A 26985-nucleotide genomic window follows, 5' to 3' on the forward strand; every position below is an offset into this window, starting at 1 on the left:
ATCACTACATCAACAATGAAAGTGTTATGCAAGACTATTGCTGTAGACACTTGTGGACAATCACAAGCGCTTGCATTAGTTGCCATAAGTATTCATCCATGTGTCCAACAATAAAGTGCATTGCCTTTACAGCAATAATGGCGAACCAACCATAGCCCGCCAATAGCAAGTTACAAAAGATTCTGCTCACCATCGTAAACCACTCTATTAGAAATTAGTGGATTTGTCCTGAATAGAAGTATTCAGATAGGCTACTCCATTTGGTTAGTCCACGTTGACCTGGAAAATCGAATCCAGCTTGCTACATGCAGGAAGCAATATCCTGCTTTAATTGTATTGAATATCATTAAAGCTCATGACAGTGTAAAATAAGTTGTGTTCTGTTATGTGCACTTAAACTGCAGGTCTGCCAAGTACATTATTGAGTGGTCTCGCGCCATTTTTAGATGGTGGAAGATTTCACTATCGTTGATGTTACCCGTGATGCAGCAGATTGTCTCCAAACCTTTGTCTTCCTCAATGTCCGGTTCTGCGGCCACTGTCGAATATTTTAATAAGCTCCACCCCTTCACAACAGAATATGCATGTGTGTGCCAATATTTTTTTTTTTTTTCGCATCTGTAGATGGTCACTGTACCAAATTTTGCAGCCTTACATGAGTACCCTTGAAATGTGGCTTGATGGCATTAACCTCCCTCTAACGAGGGCAAAGGCACAATTCTACTTTTCCCCCCAAACTGTTCCTGTGTCGCTTTAGAATTAGATATTAGAGTTTGGCTACATTTTGTTCTCAAAGCACAGCAGATTGCATATCCTTTTCAGTACAAACTTTTAAGTATCCACACATCCCTAGATGGGATTTTGCAGTTAATTCATGAGCTGACCACATTTATTTAATGATGCAGTGGTCTCGTTTACATTGCCTTCAAGTCATTTTTGTGTAAACACTCTCAGACCCCTTGCAGATCCACTTCAAGATAATTTAATGAAGTGGCGCTGTTACTTCATTAGAGAATCTGTTCCAATTACTAAGGTTAAATTTGGCATGTTTCCAACTAATGCTAAGCATTTGCCATATCAGTGCTTAAATAGTCTTTAGGAAGACCACCTTCCACACCTTCAAACAAACACCGATTGCTACTGATGCTTTAGTCCATGAAGAGATGACCAATTTAGGCATTGTGCTATCACCACCTCTGATTTTTTTTCTTTCACCAATCTGACTTCATGCCTATCTTTAAAGTTGATTTATTGGCAGTCATTTTAGCTCTACATAAATTGTGTTAGTCTATGTAGTCAATCATATCTAATTTTAACAGACCGTAATTTGCTAATGCCTACTTTATCAAATGTCTTCGAAGAATTTAATTCTTTCATCCCATGGCACTTACACCTGATTTGTTTGATGTGGGTACCAGGTCAGAAAGGTTCAGTCCTAAATGAGTCTGCTGATGCACTCGCACAGGCATCACTATGATGGCCTCTCTACCCGCATGTGTACATAACAGCAACCCAATTCTGAAAATTTGCTTGAGCCAGTAAATTTTCCAAATCTTCTGTCTGCTCCTAAATTCCTCCTCTTTAATCTTAATTCTAACAGTAGATAATGCCCCACTAGAAAGATTGAAAGTCTCGCTTACGAGACAGTGTTGCTGAGTGCCCTCTATTATTTCTGGCAACTCATGAGTTGAACGAAAAGTAAACCATGCTACAAACTGGCAGTTGCCTTTTCCCTTGTTACACACACATTGTGGCCACCATGAACAAGAAACAACACAGGAGGATAGAAGATTTCATTCTACGCTAATTGCTCCCCCTCAGTAAGCTCGCTAGGAAAAATAATTCAAGAAGGAGTGCAAATCCTATTGCGAGGCAGGAATAATGTGTCGTTGACACTTAACGCAATTTGACATACCAAGCATGTCAAAGTTACTCAGACAATCGCAAATCCAGCTGTGGTGGCAAAGAATCTTCTCAATGTACTCTGGTAGTCCCATTACAGAATGCGCAAAAAATCTGAAGACATCACTTAAGTTCTAGCGACTTTACAAGTCGCAGGACCTTTGTACCACCTGCTAATGTTCGGACGTTGAACAAAGAGCATTGTTGGTTGGGAATGATGCTCGCCTCCTGGCAGCATGGTAACAGGACAGTTAATTTCTTCCCCAATAATGAAGCTGATTTGAAAAATTATTTTGGTAAAACGCTCCTTAGAAGGCATTTTACAGTTTCCAGTGTATAACGGAAAATTTGCAATGGGGCCTGGCGAGGTTCAACCCATCATCCCCTTCTTTCCGGTTGAGAAAATGGAGTAGCAATATTACTACCAACGCTTGTTCCAATTTGCTCATGACCTCAACCGATTAATGGGGATAAAAATAATCACAATGAAAGCATTCATTGTTTAAGTGCACAGTTAAGCTATCAATTGCCCAGCCCTAGTAGAGAGTCAAATTATTATATGCAGTGAATTGTAACATACAGAACGACTTTGCAACCAGACTGAAACAATATTGCATCAGTTTTTGGTTTGCAAAAACCGCAGGCATTGGCAAAACTTCTACTAAAGCCAGGCCCACAATGCTTTTCAGTTGCACAGTCTGCTTATTCACCAGCACTTCTGCTGTCAGCTCAATTGGTCGACTATTTTACTAGGCAAGTGAGGAGAATTGTACTACGAAGATGGGAATTTTTAGTTTTAAAATTACACACAGGCCACATCCTTGCGCACTACTTTACACAATTGTTCAGTTAAACCTGTAGATTTACACGAAGTGTGCTGAAAGTCTGATAGAAATCTTTAATCCATGCCTCCAGTTGGCAACGAGTCTGCTGCTTAGTTCAATGGACATGTCCTTTCGCAAATCTCCACAACAGAGTGTTGCGTATTGATTGAGGCCAGCTGACTACATTCATGCATTGCAAGAATTAGGGCAATTTTTCTACTGCCGGCCTAAAACAGCATTGCTGTTGTTGGCTGCTGTCTTGTCTAACAGTTAAATTCGATTCTCCTTGTTAATTATGAAGTTTAGTTTGCTCATACAAGCGTGTAATTTGAGGCAATAGGAAATAAAAAGTACGCACCAGCTTCAGATATCTTGTATAATGGTCCTGTTGAAAGCACGACTCATGGTAAACTTATCATTTGCAAAAGACAATGAGAGCAAGCATAATAATTGACACACTCTGGTTTGTGTCTCTAAAAATTTATTCGAGTGTCATAGAAATAAACATATGTACACTAAAAATAATACACGCACAAGTGAAGGGTTTTTGTGAGGCTGCCCCCTTGTTTAGGTATGGCAACATTACAGCACAAAAGCAATGCAGCTTTTCTTCCTCCTGTCCCCATGCCCAACATGAACTAGGACCCCACTGACCTAGTCTATTTGGAACGCCTTCATGCCGCACACCACTATGTGACGTTCACACCTTGGAAGCAACTACAGAATTACACACACCGATATGACACCAAAAACACTAATTTTCACCAACATGTACATTTGGGGCCAGCACTTTGATAGAGTGCCTGAACACACAACCTGTGTGCAACAGTTTCCATAGGAGCTTACCGAGCTGGTTCGACGCATCGTACGGAATGCTGACATCAACGTTAATAGATCTCAGGCTGTCGGCCTCTGACGAGTAGTTTTTAATTTGAGCCCTGATGCATAGCAGTGACCAAAAAAAGAAAAAACTAAGCACACCTTGAACAACATCACAACCTCTCGTAAAAGTTTGGGCCGTTCCCTTTCGCCACAAACTCAAAAACGTCTACGGCACGCAATGCCGCGATTCGCAAGAACCATTAGCCTTTGCAGCCATAGCATCCCAGTTTCTCTCGTACATGGGTGTACACACGTCTCAACTTGCACCGACTCGTATGCAAATCACCGCTGTGCGACAATTGTCCTACTTGATGATGCGACTCACTTTGTTCGACAAAGCAAACACTTGTTTACGCTCGACATTAAAAAATGTGCACTAAGAACCTTGGCAGAAAACTCTCTCTACGAGGACACGGGGAAAAGAAAAATTGCACTACAAGATACATGTCGGTACGTAGGGAAACACTGCTAAAAAATCAGCTTACCCATGAACAGCAATACTAGAGACCCCTGTGGGCAATGCATTGGAGAAGTGTAACACTGGTGGTACGATATACATATACATAGCACTGAGTATTATTAATCTTTGTCTACTTATATTTCCTCATCCTATTCTTGACGTTCGGTGCAAGGGAAACTGAACTGCCCAGCATATCGACACGCACACACACCTTTGCAACATTTATGTTCGTGCCCGCTGCAATGTGACTGGACTGTGCAGACAAATAGCGACACTTGGCCGCAAGAAGGTGGCAAAACAGTTTTGCTGCATAGGTGGCACAGAGTGCTCCTAATGCAAAAAAACATGAAAGCAGCTCGGAGGTGTCAACTAACATGGCATCGATGAGAGTGCAAATGTGATTGGTCTGGAATTGGGACTAGTTGTATAGTTGGGGAGAGAAAAAAATAATTAAACCACGCAATTCACAAGTGTTGCACACACACGCATACATACACACACACATATGCGGTACATGAGCAGCAACCGTATTGTTCACTCAACATTCCTTGCTAAAAAGACGATGCGAAAAAGCTCAGGAAAAGGATGTGCCAATATGGCTTTAAAAGACAATCAGTTTGCCTTGCACAGCTATCAGGCATACAAAATTACCATATATACTGTGTATGGAACGCAGAAGCAATACTGAACCTATGTCTGCACAACATTATTTTTCCCCCCTTTCACGCTTGCTGACAGCAAATGACAATGCACTGTCTCACAGATCAATAAAAAGTTAACAGTGGTACTATGAGAACTGGACTATACCAACAGGTGAGGAGCAGCGTGGAAGCTTGCGGGCATTAAATAAGAGCTGAAGCCAAAACGAGGACATTCAAATCTATTAGTCTGAGCACATCTTGAGCTTTTGCTGTGTTCAAAACAGAGCGTGAGCAGTGCTCAAAGTGTTCGGCTCAGCAAGAATTGATAAAACTGGACAGCGGCACACTTAAGTGACTGTGCACAATGTACGTGAACGAATGTGCAAATGCGCAGCATGCAAGAAAAAAGAAAAGAAAAAAGCACGGCGATGATCACATACATCAACTCGATAAAAACGCAAGACAATTAACTGCAGACAGAGGTTCCAAGTTCACCATCAAAAACTGATCTTTGCACCACCCTTGGCCAAACTTGCAGACGTTCGTATGCTTGAACATGTCGCATGCAAGACAAGCTCCCCAAGAACTTGGAAGCTGCGTTACAACTAAACAGCACCAGACTATTCCCCCTCACCCTCGTTCCAGAACGCACAGTCAAAGCAGTGCATGGAAAGACAGATAAGCCAAGACGACTGCGACTCTGATCGGGTTGCAGCGCCATCAACAAATATACAGCTCCCTTGCACTCGCAAATACCGCGCACAGTCTGAACAAAGACAGCCTGAGGAAAGCATTTCGTACAGACACATACGTACTTATATTATGCTATGCTACTAATGCAAAACTACAAGCAGTTGTGCAAGTAACAGAAGGTGCAGAGGACGTGACTACTGTAGGTTGCCAGTTACGAAAAATGGCATCTGAATGGAGTGTGCCATGCATGGGGACATTGCGAGTAGTAGTTGGCCGTTCAACTATTCACAGTTTTGCACCAGGAGCGCTAATGTGGAGACGTGCACATGTGTAACCACTAAGAGGACGAGCAAGACGTAGTGCTTGTCGTGAAGCAGGTTACAGCAAGTGTTTCGTGGGCAAGGAAGAAGGCAGAGAGAAAAGCAGCAGAAAATCACAGCATGGGGTACTGCCACAAACAATACAGTCACTATTGGCTCCCAGGAGCTTCAAGCTCTCTGGAAACAAGAGCTTCTCACAAACAGAAGCGCCATCTGTGCACCAGAGGCGTGCTATAATGTACATGGCCTCACAAGCAGTCAAGTCGGGGCCACATCTTGAGAAAAAGGGCCATGCAGAATGCCCAGGGCTTTACACAATCAAGACGAAACGAAAAAATATATATATATATAATAGGCGAGACCATCAAGGCCAGGTGAAAAACAAATTCACAGTGATTACAGGTCGGTTCCTTGCAACAGAAACGAAGCATTCCCCCTCTTTTTCCCACCCTCTCAAAACTGCACATGCACACAGCACAACACACCACTGCCCGCAGGTGCCCTAGTCTATCGCTTTGGAGATGAAGTCGAGAAAGCGCTTGGCGTACTGCTCTGGATGCACTGTCGAGATCTCTGCCCCTGCACCATGCTTCATTGTCTTTGCCGCCTGCGCAGTGCGTTTCTTCACACCATAATGCGTGAGCACGTCCACCAGGGCCATGAAGTACACCTCTTTCTTTCCTGCACCTGGACACACACAACATAAAAAGATGAACACAGTCGTGCCACTGACAAACTGAGATTTGGAGCAATTTTTGGAGCAGCAAAATCTTAATTTTGGAGCAGTTTGGAGCATCCAGATTCAGATTTTGGACCACTTTGAAGCTAATAAATGCCAGCTGGTGGACATGTCCTAAGCTATTTCAAACACTTAAAGTTGACAAGCATTATTCCAGAAAGTATTTGCTTGCTGTAAAACAATGTTGCTCTGCCTCTAAATACATGAGTTTCTCGTTAATTTAAATGAAGGCAACAAACCTGTTCGCACAGTGTGCTGTGTGCCTCAAGGTAGTCCGAATAATCGAGCTTGTTTGAATTGCTGGTGTCGAAATAATCGGTCGACGCCAGTTGTGAATCGGCCAGTTGCTGAACAGAAGCTTCAGCATTACGAGGAAAAACAGACCGTTGAAAAGTACCTGGTGTCGTCTGTTTATTTCAAGTTGAGTGAAGCTGCTCAGATGTTGCCTTTTACATTGTATGATTTTTTTCATTGACAGCTGACTACTTGTTATGTTTTCAGCAAGGCTCTAGCATCAGTCAGAAACACCTGGCCAGACTCAATGTCATCAATGCTTTTCCGAGCCAGGCAAGCCTTGATGAGCCCCTCGTAATGCTCAGTCATTGCTTCAGACGACACCAGGTACTTTTCAACGGTCTGTTTTTCCTCGTAATGCTGAAGCTTCTGTTTAGCAACTGGCCGATTCACAACTGGCGTCGACCGATTATTTCGACGCCAGCAATTTAAACAAGCTCAATTATTCGGACTACCTTGAGGCACCATCACTGGCCCATAAACTTGAAGTATAAGTACGACCGAAATTCGGACACCTTAAAAGGTACGCCATTCTATATATTTCGGACTCCACCTGCATGACTGCGTTTTAATTTGACCGCCGAGTTGAGCGGAAATAGCAATATTTTGGCGTTGATACGTTGCTGGCATCGCTGCAGCATGGTGGTCGGACATGTTGCCGACACCTCCTGGAAACTGAAACTTGCAAAGCCTAGTTAATCCAGCACCGACCGCGCCCAAACCGTCGGGCAAGCGAACTCCGGCAAGCCATTTGGGAGTGCATTCGGGTTGGCTCCGCGCGTCCAGCGTTTATTCATTGACGTGTTAACTAGCCACACGGTCGCGGCGACTTAAGTTGTTTAAGCGGCGCCGACTACACCCTCAAAGTCTCCGCCGACGAGGACAATGACTGTTTCGAAAAAAAAAAAGAAAAATGCTGTCATTCGGTATGATAGTGTGGTCGACTCCTCGGCGATTTTGTAGCGATGCATTCTGCTCGATTCTATATGCCGCCCTTATCATCCATCGTTATCTGCCGGCTGATACCATATAATGCAGGTGGAGCGCCACTCTTATACCACTGACGAAGCGCAAGGAGTGGCAGCGGAAAAGACAATGCTACAAAATCGCGGTCCTGTTGCCAAAGGTTGTAGATTCGGTGAATGCATGAATTGTACTTTCGTCTATTTGTGGCGACGTACAGCATAACAATGGTAGAGATACAGACCGACCAGATCGTAGGCAAGCGAACGTGCGCACAGGACCGCGTTGACAAACTTCGGCTTTATTTTTGGACAATCCCTTTCAAGGATACTTTCACTTTCGCGACATTTCGCGCGACTAGCACTGGACACGTCGACGGATGATAGCGTCCCTGGCACACACTACCAAGTATGCCGACACTGACGCTAGTGACGCAAAATCCCACGAAAGTGAACGTATCCCCGAAGGTGGTCAACCGAGAATAATGTCTTTTTTTAGCCACGGGCGGAATAAATTCAGTTATTTTCTGGCAAATTTGGATATTTCCGGCTCCCAATTATTTGTACTTTTAGGCGTTCCGCACCGAGCCCGAATTATCGGTCGCTGTTCGATTTATGAAGCCGCTTTAGTCATGTGCGCTACGCATGTCTACGGGCCACTGCGGCCACACACGTAATGCGCAGGCGCAAATTTTGGCACACTTCGGCGCAAAATCATGTATTTTTATCAGGATGGCGCAGGAAATCTCGTATGGCGCAATCTGGTGCATTTGGCGCAGGAGTGGGAGCACTGTGAACAAGGAAGGAAGAAAAAGAAAAAGTGATATTTCTGCACAATTATGTAGTCGAACATCAAGTGCATTGCATGTCTATGAACTGCATGCTTGCTCTAGGTGCGTGTTCTGGCACTTTCCGAGTATCAAAACTAAGAGGAAATATAGGCCACAAAATAGAATAGGCCACAAAACACTTATCGGGAAAACGAAAAAAAAAAAAGGAGCTATACAGCAAGCACATATTTCTTTTTATTCTATATTATTTTAAAACACAGAATTCTGAATAAAATTAACTTTTGATATTGCATGTTATTACTCAAACGCTGAATGAAGTCGAGCATGCATTTAACACTCTCCATACCACACGAAAATGTAGCAATTCTATGCGATAAATCTCTTTGGTGTAGGGTAGGTGACATACAATCGCAAATCCTGTCCTCTATGCAACAAAATTGAATTCGCGAGTTTTTACATGCCAATACCACAATCTGATCATGAAGCACACTATAGTGGGGGACTCCAAATTAATTTTGACCACTTTGGGTTTCTTTATTGTGCACCTAAATACATAAGTGCACAAAGCTTCTACATTTTGCCCCCATCTAAATGTGTCCACTGCAGGCACTGTAAGAAACAGTAGCTTATTCACTATGCTTTTGAATGGAAGCAATGCTGAAGTGACGAAACATTTTTGAAATGGTCATATGTGAAATTTTGGAGAAAACTAAGAAAGTATCAACAAGAGCAATCATTAGCAAATTTAGTGAAACATACTGCAATTAAATAAAATCAAACAACTATGCACTATGACTGTCGTTCAAAACAGCAAGAGTCGGGCCACACCGCATGTTTATGCTTTTTGGAACGGAATAAATTCTGCCACTTTGCGAAGTTTGTGCCATCAAAAGAGAGGTGCAGCACAATCACTGTAGTTTCCAAAAAGGTGCTGTACACTTGAGAAGCATCAATGACAGGATTTTTACTTTCTCTTTTGCTGCTTTCAGCACAAACTTATGACGAAATGTCTCCCTAAAAAACTGCAGTGAATATCTTTGCAATGCTACAAGACTGGTAATTATTTAATATTCTTCTTTGATAGTTTTAGCGTCATTACTGTTCAGGGAATGCCAGGTTGGTGGCACCACCTTGTGGTGTAGAGTTTAACCAGGATGGACACAGAGTTATTATTGCAGTAGCTGACCATATAATACTTATCTTCTGGTGTAAAGCGTCGGCAGCAATGCAATCGACAAGTTACAGTTCCTTTTATTTTATGCTGCTCTGATGAGAACACCCACTCAACACAAAAATCTCTTAAGTGTTTTTCGACAAAGCACCACAAGATGCCACAAGCAGCCCTGTTGCTGCTGTCCACGCTTACCGTAACCCAGTATATTCAGTAAAGGCTGCACAAGCTAAAACTCTCTAATTAAGAGCATTTTTTAAGCTTACTTAGTGCAAATTCCAAACACTGGCATCAGATTTTCAGTGTGACACGGGTGTCTCAAGTGTTTTTCGACAAAGCACCACAAGATGCCACAAACAGCACTGTTGCTGCCGTCCACGTTTACCGTAACCCAGTATATTCAGTAAAGATTGCACAAGCTAAAACTCTCTAATTAATAGCATTTTTTAAGCTTACTTAGTGCAAATTCCAAACACTGGCATCAGATTTTCAGTGTGACACGGGTGTCACCCCATCTTAAGAAGGGTAGAAATACAGCCTTGTTGGTATGACATACCATAAGTGAAGCGCAAAAAACAAGGACAGAAGGAGGGTACAATACATGCACTAACTTCAGCAAATAATTTATTTGAAACAGGGGGCAAGTATATATACACACATGGGGAGGACACTCAAGCGATCTAGATGCCCCATGTGTGGGCTAATCAACATAAAAAAATAAAGAAGATAGGGTGCATCATGCGACTATCTTGAAGCCTAGCCAAAAAATTCAGCAGAACCTATCTGACAATGACTGCCAACGGTAATGCATTAAGCATTTAATGAATGCAGCGACAACGTATTCCCACTATCGAAAAGAGTTATGTATGAGGTGTGTACTGCAGCGGAACTCCTCTTTTGCACTTCCCTTAGAACCCTGAGCACTATCTAGTGCCGGCGCAGCGAAGTTTGTTTATGGGCAGTCTAGCCCATAAACAATTACCCAAGTAAGCATCAAGGAGGTTCACTGAAGACCAGCACAAACTGAGTGGCACATACCCAGTGCTCCAAATCAGCATCAAGGAGTTCCAATGAACAGTGGTGCTTACCCAGTCCCACTTCTACAGTGACCCATGTCGGCATGAAAGAGGTTCGTTGAAGACAGCACATATGGACACATCGGCACACACTCAGTGATCCAAGATGGTAGTACAACGGTTGGTTTCGAACTCTGTTCCTTCAACACAGCAGCCCAATGTGCTACCCATTCGTCCATGGACTATCCAATGACCCAGGTAGGCAGAAAAACGGTTAGATACAAGCATACATACATAGATAGCTAGCCCCCAGAAAGTGTGTAAAGTACCCTAAGAAGGTTAACACATTTCAACGATAACTATATATATATATTTTTTTTTTTGACAAAGATAGGAAAGGGATGCTCAGACTCTGAGAACCGAGACTATCAATTTTTGCTGAAAACTGAAGTCTTCGCAAAAGTTGAGTCTCGGTTCTCAGTCTATGAGCATCCCTTTCCTATCTGTCAAAAAAAGAGATATCGTTATTGAATGCTGATTAGGTCGTGCATGGCATTTAAGCCAGTTGAGTGTCATCTACGAGTGTATATATACTCGCACCATGTTTCAAATAAGTCATTTGTTGAATGTAGTGCACGTGTTGTGCCCTGCTACTGTCCGTCTTCTTTGTGCTTCGCTTGCAGTAAGCATATCTTAAAGGGTCCCAGAAACAGTTTGGACAAATTTTGTTGACGCATACGGTACCAGCTACAGAATGTGAGAAGGGGTGAAGTATACCCCCACCTGCACCACTACTGTATCGCAGGTGGTATCGCAGGTGGTATCGCTACAATTAGGTACCAGCTACAGTAAAAAATTCGCGCAAAATTTAAGTGAAGCGTCACAATAATATTAAGTGAGCTACAGACGATTACAAGTTACCCTCCTCCTTAGCCATGCATTTTTTTCCTCAACTCGTTCGGTGGGCAATGGGGCCAAGCTGCGTCTTCATTGGCTCTGCGTCGTGATTTCGTGCCGGCTACATCTGGTGTCTTGGAGCCAGCTCCTGAAGCCTCTCCCAACTTCTCCACTAGCCACCTGGCCATCGATCCCCAGCGAGAGCTATCCAAGCAGCATGCATTGCTGAGCGTTTTGTCACAGCACCAAGCGTGTCCGGTATTCCAGTAAACACAGGCGAGCTGGGCATTTTGAAGAATGGGAGGGAGGCATAAACATGAGCACGGTGCAGCCACTTGGTGGCACAAAGCTCAACCAGCCAAAGACAGAGCAAATATTGCTGTAACCAAGTGTGAAACATCTTAACATTTTAAAAAGGCAATGTGTTCACAATTACGCTGCTGCTGAAAATTTACACTCTCAGCAAAGTAGAAGAGACTTTGTTACTGCTATATTATTATTTTATTTATTTAGCATTGATTCAGACACAGTGAAGGTCCTGGATCTAACTCTGTGTTTGTCTGGTTGAGTTCTGCACCACCATGTGGCTGCACTCTGTAGGCCACTTACGTTTGTGCCTCCACTGATCCTGCAAAATGCTCGGTCCGCCTGCATTTACCGTAATACCGGACACACTAAATCTCTTTATTGTGGTAGTAATCCTCCGGCATGAAGTGATGGCTGCAAACGCATAGATCCTGGCACCGATTGGATACCGACAGCCCAATGCGTTGCAGCCATTCCACTCGCCTGTTGCCCAGAGGGACACAATGTCGCAGCTTGACGTGTCGGCAATCGAGACATTTGCAGCCCACAACACAAGGGCAATTTATGGTCCTCGTGAAAAGAAACCTTGAAACTAACATGGACCCTGCAGCTCACATCAACACGGAGCAAGTTGTACAACAAGCAGACGACACTTGCTGTGTGCCAGAAGTGCTTGAGTGTAATGATAAATTGACGTCGTGTATTCTCTTTGTTACTTCCTATTTAGTGCGCAACTCTTAAGTGCCCGTTCCTGCGGCGAGCGTCGCCGTCTCTCATAACCGAGCAAAGGAGCACAGCGAAGGATGAAGGAACGAACGCAGAGCACAGCGGCGGTGAAAGAGAGCGACAGCGAGGAGAGTGTGAGGAGGAAAGCAATGGAGGAGAGTGCAGCAGAACCATGAGGCAGAAAGTAGAGGAGGAGGGTATGGCGAAAGTAGGAGAATAAAAGCTTAGTGCCGCACATGACAAGCTCTGCGGCGACGATGGCTACGAGATGGCGTCAGAGTAGCATGCGTCGTCTGTTCAACGATGACACCAACGATAAGGCATGCGGCGAGAGCATCCACCGATACCATATATGGAAACAAAGCGCTGAATGAGCGGAGGTATATCTGCAGCGGCTGCTGTGAATCGCACCTAAGCGTCACCCACGCACGGCTTCTTATGATTTCCCAATTAGCATGGCAGTCGCGCCACACTTCATTATGTTTGCAACGTACCGCATGAGACAGATTATCCACACCAGCCAATATATCGCGAAATGAAAACACATATAGAGCTGCAATCAAATTTCGCATTAGGGAGTATTGTAATTGTCGGTTAATTTTTTAAGAAACAAATTAATCAACATTCTAACCTTTACAAACGACATTTGTTCACCATAAAGTTGGAAAAATTATTAATGATTCAAGATAGGTAGCTAATTGAAGAGCTCGCTCGCTCGACTGACATCATGCATGCCCACAACGTTGATGGTAACAGGGAGGCTGAAAAATCAGGGGAGAGGCACCAATGAGATCGGTAGCGATGCACATTTCAAAAACCTTATAATTAAAGGGTCCCTCACCAGGCCACATAGCAAATTTTGGTTACACGCTGGAAGTTGTTACGTGTCCTCTAGGGAGTGTTCTACCACAAGAATTTTTCAAATTGGTTCATTAACAGCCGAGACAGAAATATTTCAGCGCTGCCACGAATTCAAGATGTCAGGAGATGAGCACCACTGCCAAGATAGACGCTCTCTCAGCTTTCCCCGACTTGCCTCCGCAAACGAAATTCCTTCCCTGTGTTCTCCCATGCCAGAGCCAGAGAATCGCGTGACGCATACGTCACGGGCCCTGGCTCTTTTTTTGTTTCTTTCTCGCTTTTTTGCTGCACGCACTTCCGGTGACGGCCTCGAGCGCGAGCTGTTGTGTTTGTCTTTTCGCGCAGAGCACAATTTTGCGCGCTGTGCACGAGAATACCCAATTAGGGGTACAAGTCAGTGCTGCACGAACACTGAGGCAGATGCAAGCGGATAATAGCATGATCACATGCTAGAACATGGTAGAAAATGACAGTTTCATTGTCAGCGCGCGCAACTGCACGACGTGGGAACAAGCAGACGAAACAGAAGTACATCTGTCTTGCTGCGATGCGAAGTAAAACAAAAAATACACAGACATTCAGTTTGTCTGTTTTATTATTTCTTCAAACTTCAATTCGTACAATGAAGCACCAGGTTACACAAATAACAGATGTTGCCTTGAATAATTCTCCTAGTGTAACGTGTATCAGCGGCGTCACAGCGTATACATGTACGTAGGCGCACTTGCTGACATGTCCTACCCTGGCTTGGAGCGCAGCGCCCGCGAGGAAAAGGGCAAACGGTGTTTAGTTTGAAATTTTAGCTCTTTCTGCGGCGCGTAGAGATGTAACACTTAGTAGACACGATCGTTAGCGTGCGTTGTATGCACTGCGCTTGTCAGCTCAACATGGCCAGAGCTGGTGAGGGGCCCTTTAAGATCATGCCAAGATCTAGGATGTTTCTCAACTTTCTTGGTTCTGTATCATTTGTGGCAAGCAGTAATGGTGGTTTTTTTCTTCCAGTTTTTGGTTATCAGAATAGTTAGTTTTGTAAGCTTTTTGTGCCCCATACACACATCTGTATCCACACCATCTTAAACTAGGCTTTTTACAAGGTCAAAATTTTTATTGCTGTTGGCCTTGAATTTTGACTGCATCACAACTAAGCATACCTAAGCCTTGTTACACACCATTGGGACATAGTGCCATTGATGTGTGGCAGAGATGTGGTCACTGCTGATGACAGAGTAATGCAGAGGACACATCCACCCACTTCACCCCCACCATCAGCCCAATTAAGTTAGTGTTGAAGGGCCTTCCCACAGCTTCCAGTACAAAACAAATCGCAACATTCCTTCAGCTAGAAATTCGTCTCATCCCTTCACTCGGCACCTCTTCCACTATTTATGTGCTCACTTTCCTTGGCAGTCGCCCATTCAACTTTCGTAAACCAGTGGTTCTCTGTTCTGTGCAATTCATGTCCAGCCCACTCCTGTTAACAGCATTAAAGTACCAGCTCTACTTTGTTGTTTAATACATGCTGCTCTAATTCTCTCTGTTACTATGATGCCTGCAATAATGCTTTCAATTAATAGTGCACTGCTTTCTATTTCATTGATGGTTCTTTGTAAGGCTTTGAAGTTTCACTATTGCAGGCAAACACTGGTAGAACAGAGATTGTGTGTTACTTTTACTTTCAAGCAGGGTGTTGAACCGAAAAAATACCGGTTCAACTCAGGCACAATGCGCTCCAATATCGCTCAGGTTCGGAGAAAAAAAAAATTTATAACGGTTCGCAAACCGGTTAGCAACACTAAACAGGTTCGTAAATAGCTTTGGCGCAGTCGATTTTATCATACCCGATGGCGATATGCAGAATAGTACCATCGAGTTGTCCGCAAGGCACATGTGCAAGTTTAATCACAAGGAGGCAGAAATTTAGGAATGAATTACAGATACGGGGGGAGTTTTCCTGTACATAAAGACATCGGTACTAAATTACTGAGAATCCTTGCATCAGCGTAAGGTCGGCATAGCTTCCACACTTGTTACTTTGATGGCAGCAGAGTCGGCTAATTTTCGTTTCGCTACAGGTTTTTACGACAGGATTGGTGGTGAGCACACTGTAGCATGTGGTCCTTGGCGTCGAAGACAACGCACATTAACACTATATTACACAAATCACAACTTCAATCTTGTAGTCTGCAGCAAAGAAGGAAGCCAGCATTTGGCATTTCACTCAGTTTGCTGCTCTTTTAGAAGCAGGTGAGGACATTGATGCTTCTGAACGATGAACAAGGACAGTTTGTGCTGAACATAAATTGATATTTCTTGTGCATCTGCACATGGTGCACAGTGTTGCGCTGGCTAAGGGCAAACAAACAAGTCAAAAGCATGCACATCGTGCCCCCATGAATAATTTATAGTACGGTATTTTCCGGTCTTTAAGTCGCACCTTTGTATAAGACGCCCCGCCCCCCTCTCAAAACGGCAGTTTTTCCAGAAAAAAACATATATAAGTCGCACCGGTGTATAAGACACACCTGTTCGTTCGGTAAGTGATTAAAAAAAATTACAGTGACATTTCACTCCGCGAACGGTGGTCACGCGCAAGCGTATGGGTGCCATATTTATTTATTTATTTTATTTTTACATACTGCAGCCCTGTTAGGGCTATGGCAGGAGTGGGGAATTACAGTTGTAGAGCGTACACAATTGCAAATATAAGCAGCACGAAGCAAAAACAAACCACACAAAAGATAAATCAATAACAGTCAAGCTTAAGCAAGGAATCGTCCAAAGGAAGGGAACGAATGGCACCAGGCAGAGAGTTCCAATAATCAATGGTTAAAGGAAAAAAGCTATATTTAAACGCATCTGTTCATGACCGATAAGGTACAATATTAAGATGGTGATATCTCCTAGATGAGGAAGGTTCCGCAAATTTTATGTATTTCCAGTCCAGGCGCATTTGTGCTGTCGTGGTTTCCGTGATGTTTTGTATAAAGTCCAAGGGCGATAACATCATCCCCGCACACCGTATGCTGTATGTGCAAGTGAAAGCTTTGTCCGATGGTGAGCCGAATCGTGCACAAGGGAGGAAAGCGGAAAGGAGGTGCAGGAGGGAGAAAGGAGGGGGGGCTTGTACTCTGGTGGCTCTATTAGCAACTGCGTAGTTTGCACAGTTGCACACGCCATATCGTGACAGCGATCTGCAGATGTCACGAATTCGGCGTCGGCCGACTCGCGGTTGGCCTGCCCCCGCTGGCGTTGCTGCTCCGTCCTCGCACGGTGCTCTGGAACTCGATCACGAGAAGAACGTACCCGGCACATTGATAGCGCGCACAGAACCCGTAGCAATTAAGTCAACCAGCACGCTTCGCGTGGCCATAACATTGAATCCGATTTTGACAGCAGTTCTTAAAGGGGAAAAAAAAAAAAAGAACGTACAGAAGTCGTTCTATAAGACACACCGACGAAAAATTCAGAAAAAAAAAAAAAAAAAAAACGTCTTATACACCGGAAAGTATAGTACTCCAAGAGTGTTGTACTCTGCTTGCCTAAGCACCAAACATGCGTTGAACTATGGCATATAACAAAGGCAGATTTCACATGCTATTTACAGCCGCGATTACCGCTCACCGAGGAGGTGACGGCATTCATCAGTGATTGCAGTGTTATGATTACAATAAGAGGTGCAGCTGAACTTGTGAATATCCCTCCTCGAAGACATTTCAGTCTTTACCGCTCTCCATGTTTATCTAGTTTTAGTAACAAGTTGACCTAACGGCTGAACTGGGAGCGTCACCATAAATGTTGATTCTGTGGAGCCACTTGATTCCATAGAGCCATTTGAAACAACTATTCGGCGACGTAACACAACTGGCGGCCCCGTTGCAAGAGTCTGTCATGCAAGAGTCTGTCGAGGTGGCCAAAATCAACATCACATGCCCATCGTTTACGTATCCCCATTATCACACACAGCGCAACTCTTAACAATCAGTCTTAACAATCTGCTTATAGGGTGTGCCAATTGAAGAAGAAATAGTTTTTCGAACAATCGTGCAAACTACTTAGCACCGGTTAGGGCCTTATATGCTTGAACCGTTTTGTTCCAAACCAGTAACCGTTATGTTTTTCAGTTCAGGTTCAGTTCGGTTTCAGGCATGTTCCAAAACATTAGTTAGGGTACGGTTTTCGGTTTGCGTTTAGTTCGACACCCTGCTTTCAAGGTCATCAGTTATCTGCTCTTCACAATTTGAAGAGTGCCGCCACATGCAATGCGGTCCAAAACTTTTTTTTTTTGTCATGAATCTGCGAGAGTGATAATTTGGCTGCAGTAAATAAAATGACACTCTTTGGCTGACCCTGGTGACTACCTATTACAAGTAGTGGTCACACTGACTACATACCGTCGAGACTGCTAATGGCATAGATGTCCCTCGCCGGGTTGAAAAGCCCATTCGAGATGCCCAGCTCGTTGCGGAAGCGTCCGCCCGGCGAGTCAGGTGGAGTGGGCACAGCGTCGGCCAGCCCCGATCCAGCGGAGTCCTCGTCCTCCTCAGACTGGGGCAGGGCATCACTGCCACCCGTGCCATTGTCCGCTTCCTCCATGAGTGCCTCGACCCGCTCTCGTTCGAGGGCTTCCTGCTCTGCCCGCTCGACATCGTGGATGCCCAGGCAGAGCGAGTAGTCCATCACGTTCATCTGGGCCAGGAACTAAGGCAACAAAGAAAAGATAGAATCTTTTGTGCCCACCGCTTCTTTCTTTGTGGACTGTTTTCCAAACTGCCTGTTGTGTGCAGTATGGACCTTTTGTCGTATGTTCATTTGTCTGTAGCTTTGGGTGACTGTATTTTAGGTCTCTTCACATTGTACATTAAGAGCCGATTGTTCATTGGTAATTAAAGCGTCTGACAGTCTTCCCATGGTTTCTCCGCACAAGTTAGCTTTTTTTTAATTTTTTTAAATTCTCCACTAATGTTATTTTCTTTTTATTTGCTTTTCTTTTTCAGGAAAATGAGCGATTTTATTTCTTGAACAAAAATCCTGTCCTTCATTGGGCCCTTGCCAAGGGTTTGTAGCATTGCACAAATGAAATTAAGAAATCAGCGAGAGGTTCAACATTAACTTGTCGGGTCAGGTGGCGTTTAGTGAAAAGAGGCAATGTATAGTCAACCAGTGCTGGCAAATAATTTACATGAAATAAGCACGACGCTTATATATGAGGATAGGAAACAAACAACTGAAGTGTTGATTTTTTTGTGTAAGAAGGCACCCGCAGCAAAGGGCAGGCAATCTGATTTTGTCCAATGCCATTGCAGCAAACCTGGGAGAGTGTACCATCTCTTAAAGCTGTCAATTAGGTCATCAATTAAGTCATCATTTGCATTACAAAACACTGACAAGAACAAAACAGGCAGTCTAAGTGTCTTTAGGATATTGTGCTGGAATCTGAGTGTACTAAGCTAAACGAGCATGACACAAAGTGTGTGTCAGCGACGATGCTAGTTATTGTCATATATTGACAAGTTTCGAAGACCTAGCCAAACGTGGTGCACATCATGTGGTGCAAAGGGTGTACCCTTATTGGCTGACAGAGATTTGAATCTCTAGCACTTCTCTTTCATGTGCGTCTTGGCAGCAGCAAACTAATTCTTTGTCATAGTGACATTTGGCATTTGCAGTCGGCTAAAACTTCAAGGCCTACCTGGCCAGCTTGCATTTCTTTTGTTAATGCATCCTAGGCACCATGAAACAGTAATCAAGACATTATTCACGCAAGATAAGCGAGTCTGTTCACGTTTTGTTGCGAATGTGAAGCTGTCTCGTATCATCGTCAGATTTATTTCTGTACATTCAAGCTTATTAAAATGCACTTAAACTGCCTGAAAGAGACACTGGACTGCTTCGTCTATAAAGCATGTGAAGGACCTAATGCCAATGACTGCCCATTCAACATTGTAGTATAGAAATGTGCCAAACTTGGGAATAAGCGGCTTAAACTTGGCTTTCTGTGGTTGTCTCAAAAATACAAAATTATTTATTGTGCTATTCAATATGGCAGAATGGTATATAGGGAAAATAAAAAATAACAGTTTAATTGCATGAGTGCAAAAAACATTATGAAAGTATGTGAGAATGATGTCATGATGAAATGATGAATGATATGAAACCAATCCGGCAGGACTGTGATGCATGTACTAGCACAGAGAACAACACTGAAAGAATAAAAATCCTACAGGCATGATCCATAAAGAAAAAAAGCAAGATCCTGAACAGGAAACTATCACTCGCTGGCAGCCCGATGTGACTGAGCAAATGTCAGCCTGGTTGACATAAACACCTTTTTCTTTGGTCACGTTGAAGTGTAATACACAGGTCGGGTGTCTACTACATTGGCATTATCCAACTCTCCAGGTTTTCCCTGACTTTTTATAGAAATTTTATGACACTAGCAGTTCAGATGCAAGAAAAAAAAAACCGTTTTATGTAGATAGCTTGCCAAGTTACTGCCACCTAGTAATTTTGAATTGCCACCTAATAATTTTCAATAACTACCAGCTGTAAGTCAGATGATATTCCAAAATTGTCACAGTTTCACCCGGAAGGCAAAGCATATATTGCGATAAATTATTTGACAGCTATACGAAGTACGGATAGTAGTTTTTTCAGCCGTATAAGCTTGTGAACACGTGCTTACTAACTAAATTAACAAGCAAGGTGTGACTAAGTGGTGAGAACACAGCGCACACGAAGCCATAAGCCCTCAACGCACCTAGACTTTACCCATCGTAGATCGCTTTCAAGTTAGGGCCCACATGGCCGCGCTCAGTTGCGCCATACACAACCACCACCATGGAAGACTGTGCACTTTCTCCATGCCTTCCTCTCTTGCGTGCGAAAGATCAAGCCATAGATCAAGCCATCATCCTTCTCAGCTCACCCTCTCACTCACAGCCACAACACACGGCACGTGGCCACGATGTCATCACACTTGGGACTTTAAACGAGACATCATGATGACGGCAATGACGGAAATGCACCTGCTGTGTTCATGACTGCCATCACAATAATATCAGATTTGACTGAATCATGTGTTTTATGATGGTGATTTTCCAACCACCTGGCCAGGCTCACGCACACAAAATTTGTGAAATACACTATTTGTGGACTGCACAGGTTCAGTTGAAAACAGTCTTTCTGGCATGCCACTAGCCTCACCATAACCATTGCGGGCACCAACTTTCAGTATTTCCCATTTTATAGCCCTGAACTTTCTAACACTCACAAGTTCCCTGAAAATTGAATTGTTTGAACACTAAGAAATTTAGAGGCACTTACATGCAGTGCTATACTTTCAAATAGAGCACTTTCTCAAAAACTCATCACTGGCAACATGCGCGAGGCTTAGGCCTAATCTTATGCCATATGCGTGTGCCAAAAAAAAGAGAAAAAGATAACAATGCACAGCACTCACATTGACATCAGCTGTCAGAAGGTCCAAGAACCGATCCTTGGCCTCAGCACCAATGTGTACTTTGGTGCCATCCTTCATAAGGTCATTGTCTTTCAATGTGGGAATGTCTTTTTCCTGGATATCAAGTAAGACAAAAAAAACACTGTAAATGCTAAAGCATGAGGTGTTTACAAAATCCAGGGTTTGATGGAATCTCGCCTTGTCAGGAAGAGGCATGATGAAAAAAGAGAACACCGACCAAGAAACAATATTCAGTGAAAAATTGAGACGTTTTTGGAGCCTTGTTCACAACCTGAAATGTCTGAATTTTTCACTAACAGCTTTTTCTTGATCGGCGTTCTCTCTATTTCATCACGAGTTGTTTACGTATGCAAAAACAGCAACGAACTACACACACCATATCCTTCATGGTAAGCACATTAGCAAACTAATGTGGCTCCCATTTAAACAACCAAGAGCTTATTTATCTGTGTTAAGAAGAATCTTTGTGATCAAAGCAATAATGTACGCAAAATCTTGCATGCTGCTATGAGGTGCACTTGTGCCTTGCGTGAGAGAAAGGCCATATAACAAGGAGAGGAGTGACACAGATTGCATTCCTTGGTGATCCACAATTTGCTTCCTCTAACAGAAAAAATAAATAAATTCAGATATAGTGAAGTGGTATCCAAAGGTTGGCTTAGTTATTTAACAAAGGGCACAGCATGTCAACAGTATTCTTTGTAGCAGTTAACATGCAGCACTTTTGCCCATTTGTGGTTTTGACATCCTCCGGGAGAAATGACAAAGCAACAATGAATCATGCACTCACATTCACTTATTAATCCCCATTTCGTGTATCAAGTGTTACGTTCGGCGACCAGCGGGGGCAGCGATCTTGGAAATATCTCCTGTTTACCTGCGACGAATCGCTTCGGGAGGCTGAAAAGCCGTCCCGCCGGGAAAGATCAGCGGCAACATCATGTCTTTACACCTTACAAAGAGTACCTGTCTCGACACTATAGAAAGAGGAGACTCTTGGAAAAGTAGACGCTTTCTCACGGTCACTCGACAGACCAGCTGGCTGCCAAGACCGCTCTTCAAACCTGTCGATGGCTGGCCCATTCCAGGAACAACAGACGCGTCAGTTCAAGTCAGCTGCGAAGCCACCTGTCTACGAGTGTCCCCTCCTTTATGTGGGGGAGTGAGCAGTGTGTGCCCGAGGGCACTTCTCCAAACGTGGTACTAAGTGGTTCGTTAGGCAAAGGAAAGGTTGGTGCCGGGGGATTATGCGCACCCTCGCCCTCAAAACGGACCTTCGGGGACTCTCGACGCTCCAATTGGAGGATGGTGGGACCGCAGCTTGGACAAAGGGGTTTTAAGCGAGACTTTGGGAGGCCATCCAGAGTGCTCTCCCATCTACCCTGAGATGTAGCTAGTGCTTCGATCTAGTATGCTTCGATCCAGTCATGTTAGACTGAGGAGACGTAATGTTCTCCTACTTCTCTTGTAAATAATGTAAATAAACCCTGTACTCTTCGTTCCCGATGAGAACCTGTTCCTCCCTTCAACAACGTCTTCAGCGTCAGCGTGGATGAGTCAGACGATGGCATGGGCCAGCTACCCCTTAGGATATGCCCGACTCCAACTCTTACAACTGCTGGCGAGGCCACGACTCCCAGCTCCAACAACTTGTAGCAGCGGCTGCGTAGGCTAGACCCGCAGTTTGAAGTCAAATTCGGATAGACCACGACTCCCAACTCCAACACAAGAAAGACAAGAAGCATTCTGCTGGAGAAAAGGGCATTCAGTGTAGTGGTGAAGCTTTATCGAATGGTATTTGGATAGCCCAGAAAAAACACGAACATGAGAAGAAACGAAGACAAGCGCTAAGCTTCGTCTTGTCTTCGTTCCTTCTCGTGTTCGTGTTCGTTTTTTTTTTTTTTTTTTCGCTATCCAAATACCATTCCATGGTGATCGACCAACAAGCCCATATCGCCACCCTCGTGAAGCTTTACTTTACCAGAGTCATGGATTCTAGCTTTTGCATCAAGTGAAAAAAAAAAAAAAAAAAAGCCGGCAGATCCCACGCCCTGTGAGAATCAATGTTATGCGAAGCAGTGTGCGGGGAGCTTACCGAGTTAACAAAAAGACCATGAGAGCACCAAGACGAGGGCAGTTGCTTCATGGCCTACATGACACGCATGTTGTGACATTCATGTCACGAGTCCTCAGGCGTCCCTTTAGCTACGCCTAAGAGACTTAAGGCCTTAGTCATGCTCATGACTATGACTTCGACCATCAACCTTTAGTGTTTCCGTCGCTTAGTACCCACATCCAAACCCATTTCAGTGGTTTCTGAGTGTTAATCATTTTTTGTCGAGTCATTGTCATTTTTGCAGAGTCATCGTCATGACTATGGGTTCTACCATCATCCTTTAGTGTTTCTTTCACTTAGTACCCACGTCAGAACCCATTTCAGTGGCTTTTGAATGTTAATCTTATTTCGCTGAGTCGTCGTCATTTTTGCTGAATCATGCTCATGACTATGACTTCTACCATCATCTTAAGTGTTTCCTTCACTTAGTGTCCACATCCGAACCCATTCCAGTGATTTTTGAGTGTATCTTTTTTGCTGTCATTTTTGCAGAGTCATGCTCATGACTATGGCTTCTACCATCATCCATTAGTGTTTCCTTCACTTAGTACCCATGAACCTATTTTAGTGGTATTTGAGCATAAATTTTTATTTCGCTTAGTCATTGTATTCTTGCTCATGACTATGACTTCGACCATCATCCTTTAGTGTTTCCTTCACTTAGTACCCACATCCGAACCCATTCCAGTGGTTTTTGAATGTTAATCTTTATTCTCCGAGTCATTGTCATTTTTGCTGAGTCATGGTCATAACTATGGGTTTTACCATCATCCTTAATTTAGTGTTTCATTCACTTAGTACCCACGTCAGAACCCATTTCAGTGGTCTTTGAGCGCTAATCTTATTTAGCTGAGTCATTGTCATCTTTGCTGAGGCATGCTCATGACTGACTTCAACCATCATCATCCTTTAGTGTTTCCTTCACTTAGTGCCCGGGCGCCTCCGAACCCATTTCAGCAGTTTTTTAGTGTTATTGTCTTTTCGCTGGGTCATTGTCATTTTAGGCGGCTGTTTCGTGACCTACAAGACACGCATGTCATGACCTATCATTTATGTTCGTCATGCACTCTTGTCATACTATGCCAATTTTGGCACCTACCAATTTAACGAAACAGCCGTCAGGGCCCCAAAACGTCGGCAGCTGTTTCATGACCTACATGACATGCATGTCATGACATCCATGTCATGACCTATCATTTATGTTCGTCATACCCTCTTCTCATTCTATGCCAATTTTGGTACACACCAAGTTAACATTATGACCATGAGAGCACCAAGACGTAGGTGGCTAGATAGATAGATACTGTACTGTCAAAGTGGCAAATGTTTACCAAGAAATGCTTCGCATTTAAAAGATTATGGTTCCACATGCAGTCCACGCTTCATTTAGAGATTCAAACCAAATGCAACAGACCCTTTCACACTGACTTAAACAACTAATTCCGGCAACAAATTAGGCTTACCCTTTCTTTTTCACTGGCTTCCCTGTCCACTGTGGAACCCTGTGAATATTGCAGAAAGATATATTAGTTTAGTAATAATGTGCACAAGTACTTCAACACTACAGATCACAGATCTTGTAAAAACCACTGTTGATGGTGAGTGATGTACTACGAAATGACTGCTAACAATGCATATCCCAGTGAAATGTGAATGATTGCTCGAAAATGCCATCAGTAAGTTATTTTGACTATAGAAGTGTTTCAGCTGTGAGAAAACATTTCTCTCGTGCTTTCTTTTTCTATTAAGTAAAAATGCAAAAAGAACAATGACATGCCATCAGTGGTAACTGAAGCCTACAACTTCCAAATGTAACGTTTAATGTACTATAAATCTCACTATGGCGGTCTTCGTCTCCATTTTTGTGGATATGTATGGCGATGTTTTTAATACAGCCGACAGAGTGCTCCTCAGTTCCATTTTCTTTGTTATCTTCACCTAAAGAAGCCCTCCAACTCAGCCAATCTCGCTCACTAATCCCCGAGACACACAAAACATACAGGATTGCAGCCATGCATTTTTCAACTACAGTGTAATTTGAACAGTCTCTTTCTGACATCATAAAGGGTAGCCCCGTGCAGCAGAATCAAGTGCTTTCTTTGCCCACATGACAAAAAACAATATTGATCAACAAAACAGTGCTTTATGCTACCAAGGTGATGGGGAAAAGAAAGAGATAGAAGGGAAAAAAAGAAGGAAGAGCCAGTGCATGTGCAGAAAGAATCTAACAAGAATAGGCTAAATACTGCACAGAATTACATGCACGCATGCACGAAAGTAATTTTTAAAAAGAGCATGATTGCATATTATGTCTCCGCATGTAAACTTGCATGCACAATTTATATGTAAATCCCTCAAGTGTGACATCTCCAACAACACTCATTTCTTCTTTTAAAGCATGCTTTAAGGGTATTTCCACCATTTTTAACGAAACCCCAAAATGTGCACCTTTAGTATTGCATCTCATGAAACCATTTCCGCATGGGTTAAGGCAACTAGCAATTCATGTGAGCAGAACAAACCAAGCAGTCGATGCAGCATGCAAGGAGGTAGTTTAAGGCAAAAAAGGACAAAAAAAATTAAAGTGCTCAGAACAAAATAGCATAAATTATGCATTTAAGCAAGCAATGACATCTTTCGATAATGGTGCTCAAACACAATAACAATAATTTGAAAACAGTGCAGTTGCACATCTTCAATACCAACTAGGATAAAAAGAACCATGTAATTATCTACTCGACACAGTCACCTCATGTTTTCTATATGACAGACATTGTATATTCGGAGTAAAAGTAAGCTAACTTCAAGTTGTAGGCATATGTGCATGTGGGTTGCAATGCAAGTGGTGCCATGAGAAGTAGTCATAACACCAGCCACATGTAATAGCAAAAACCATCCACTTGTTTTGGACAGGCAAGTGAATGAACAAATCAGTGTCCCATTATTGTGCTATACTTGACTATAATGACAGTATTTGGACACCGGTGTAGCGACTGTTCTTCCTTTTTCAATAATTTCATTAATAGAAGGTTCTGTTTTTGTAATGATCGTGTTTAGAGTGCTAAGTGGCTTCGTCTGCTAGGCAATGTCAATGTAATTTAAACCTCAGTGAAGTTAGAACATGCCAAATTAGAAGTAAACCAGACAGTGTACCCAGGGGGCCCCTTGACAATTTTTTCTGCAAAACACTGTCGGGCCAACGTATTTCTCTGAAGACAATTAACACAAGGTTGCTTTAAGTCCATACTTTTGAGAAGAGGGCTGGCAAGCCTCACGTCAGTGACACTGGACATCTCAAGCAAGCTAAAGACACCACTAATAACTACACTTACAAAACTAATGATGCCTTCATTTGCATGCCTATGCACACACAGCTTAAGCACACATGAAGCCTACACAGTGCAGCAGTGAACGCATGCGATCCTACTTGTACATCCTAGAAGTGCACTACTACTGAAACACAGTCTCTCATTGAGTCTGACTTTGTTAAGTGAATTTTCCCCATTCCTGTCATTATGGTGGTTAACAAAAAGCTCATTCATAAATTCACACTTTAAGCAATCAATATTCCATAAATGTGCAGGTTATAAATATCAAGTTATTAATGAAAGCGCAACAGGACTGAAAGCTGCTCTGGCAAAAAGCCTCCACACATCTTGTGCAAGAAATGTGTAATTCCTCACGTACCTGAATAAGGCCAGATGACGACCTGTGCTTTAACAACGGGCGAGGCTTAGCGCTCAGGTACCCCTTCACATTGAAAACGTTTCCTCATCAAAAACCTACTAGAAAAGCACCATAGCCTCTACTCACTACTGTTTAAAAAAAAAAAAAAAAAAAAGCTAATGCTCATGTTGCAAAGGCCCATTTTTAAACAAAGCACACACAAAAATGCAAGTGCTGT

General features: G+C 43.2%; 1 protein-coding gene across 1 annotated transcript in view; it reads right to left on the reverse strand.

Moving 5' to 3' along the window:
• Window positions 1-3190: 3190 nt before the first annotated feature.
• The window catches only part of LOC119441845 (phosphatidylinositol 5-phosphate 4-kinase type-2 alpha-like), a 105675-nt gene continuing 81880 nt past the window's right edge, over window positions 3191-26985 (reverse strand). The window contains 5 exon segments of the mRNA XM_037706480.2: window positions 3191-6409; window positions 17877-18183; window positions 20945-21058; window positions 24545-24583; window positions 26769-26831. Of these exon segments, the coding sequence (XP_037562408.1) occupies window positions 6225-6409; window positions 17877-18183; window positions 20945-21058; window positions 24545-24583; window positions 26769-26831 (708 nt within the window). The 3' untranslated portion in view covers window positions 3191-6224.

Source organism: Dermacentor silvarum, chromosome 2 (assembly GCF_013339745.2).
Source record: "Dermacentor silvarum isolate Dsil-2018 chromosome 2, BIME_Dsil_1.4, whole genome shotgun sequence".
NCBI lineage: Eukaryota > Metazoa > Arthropoda > Arachnida > Ixodida > Ixodidae > Dermacentor > Dermacentor silvarum.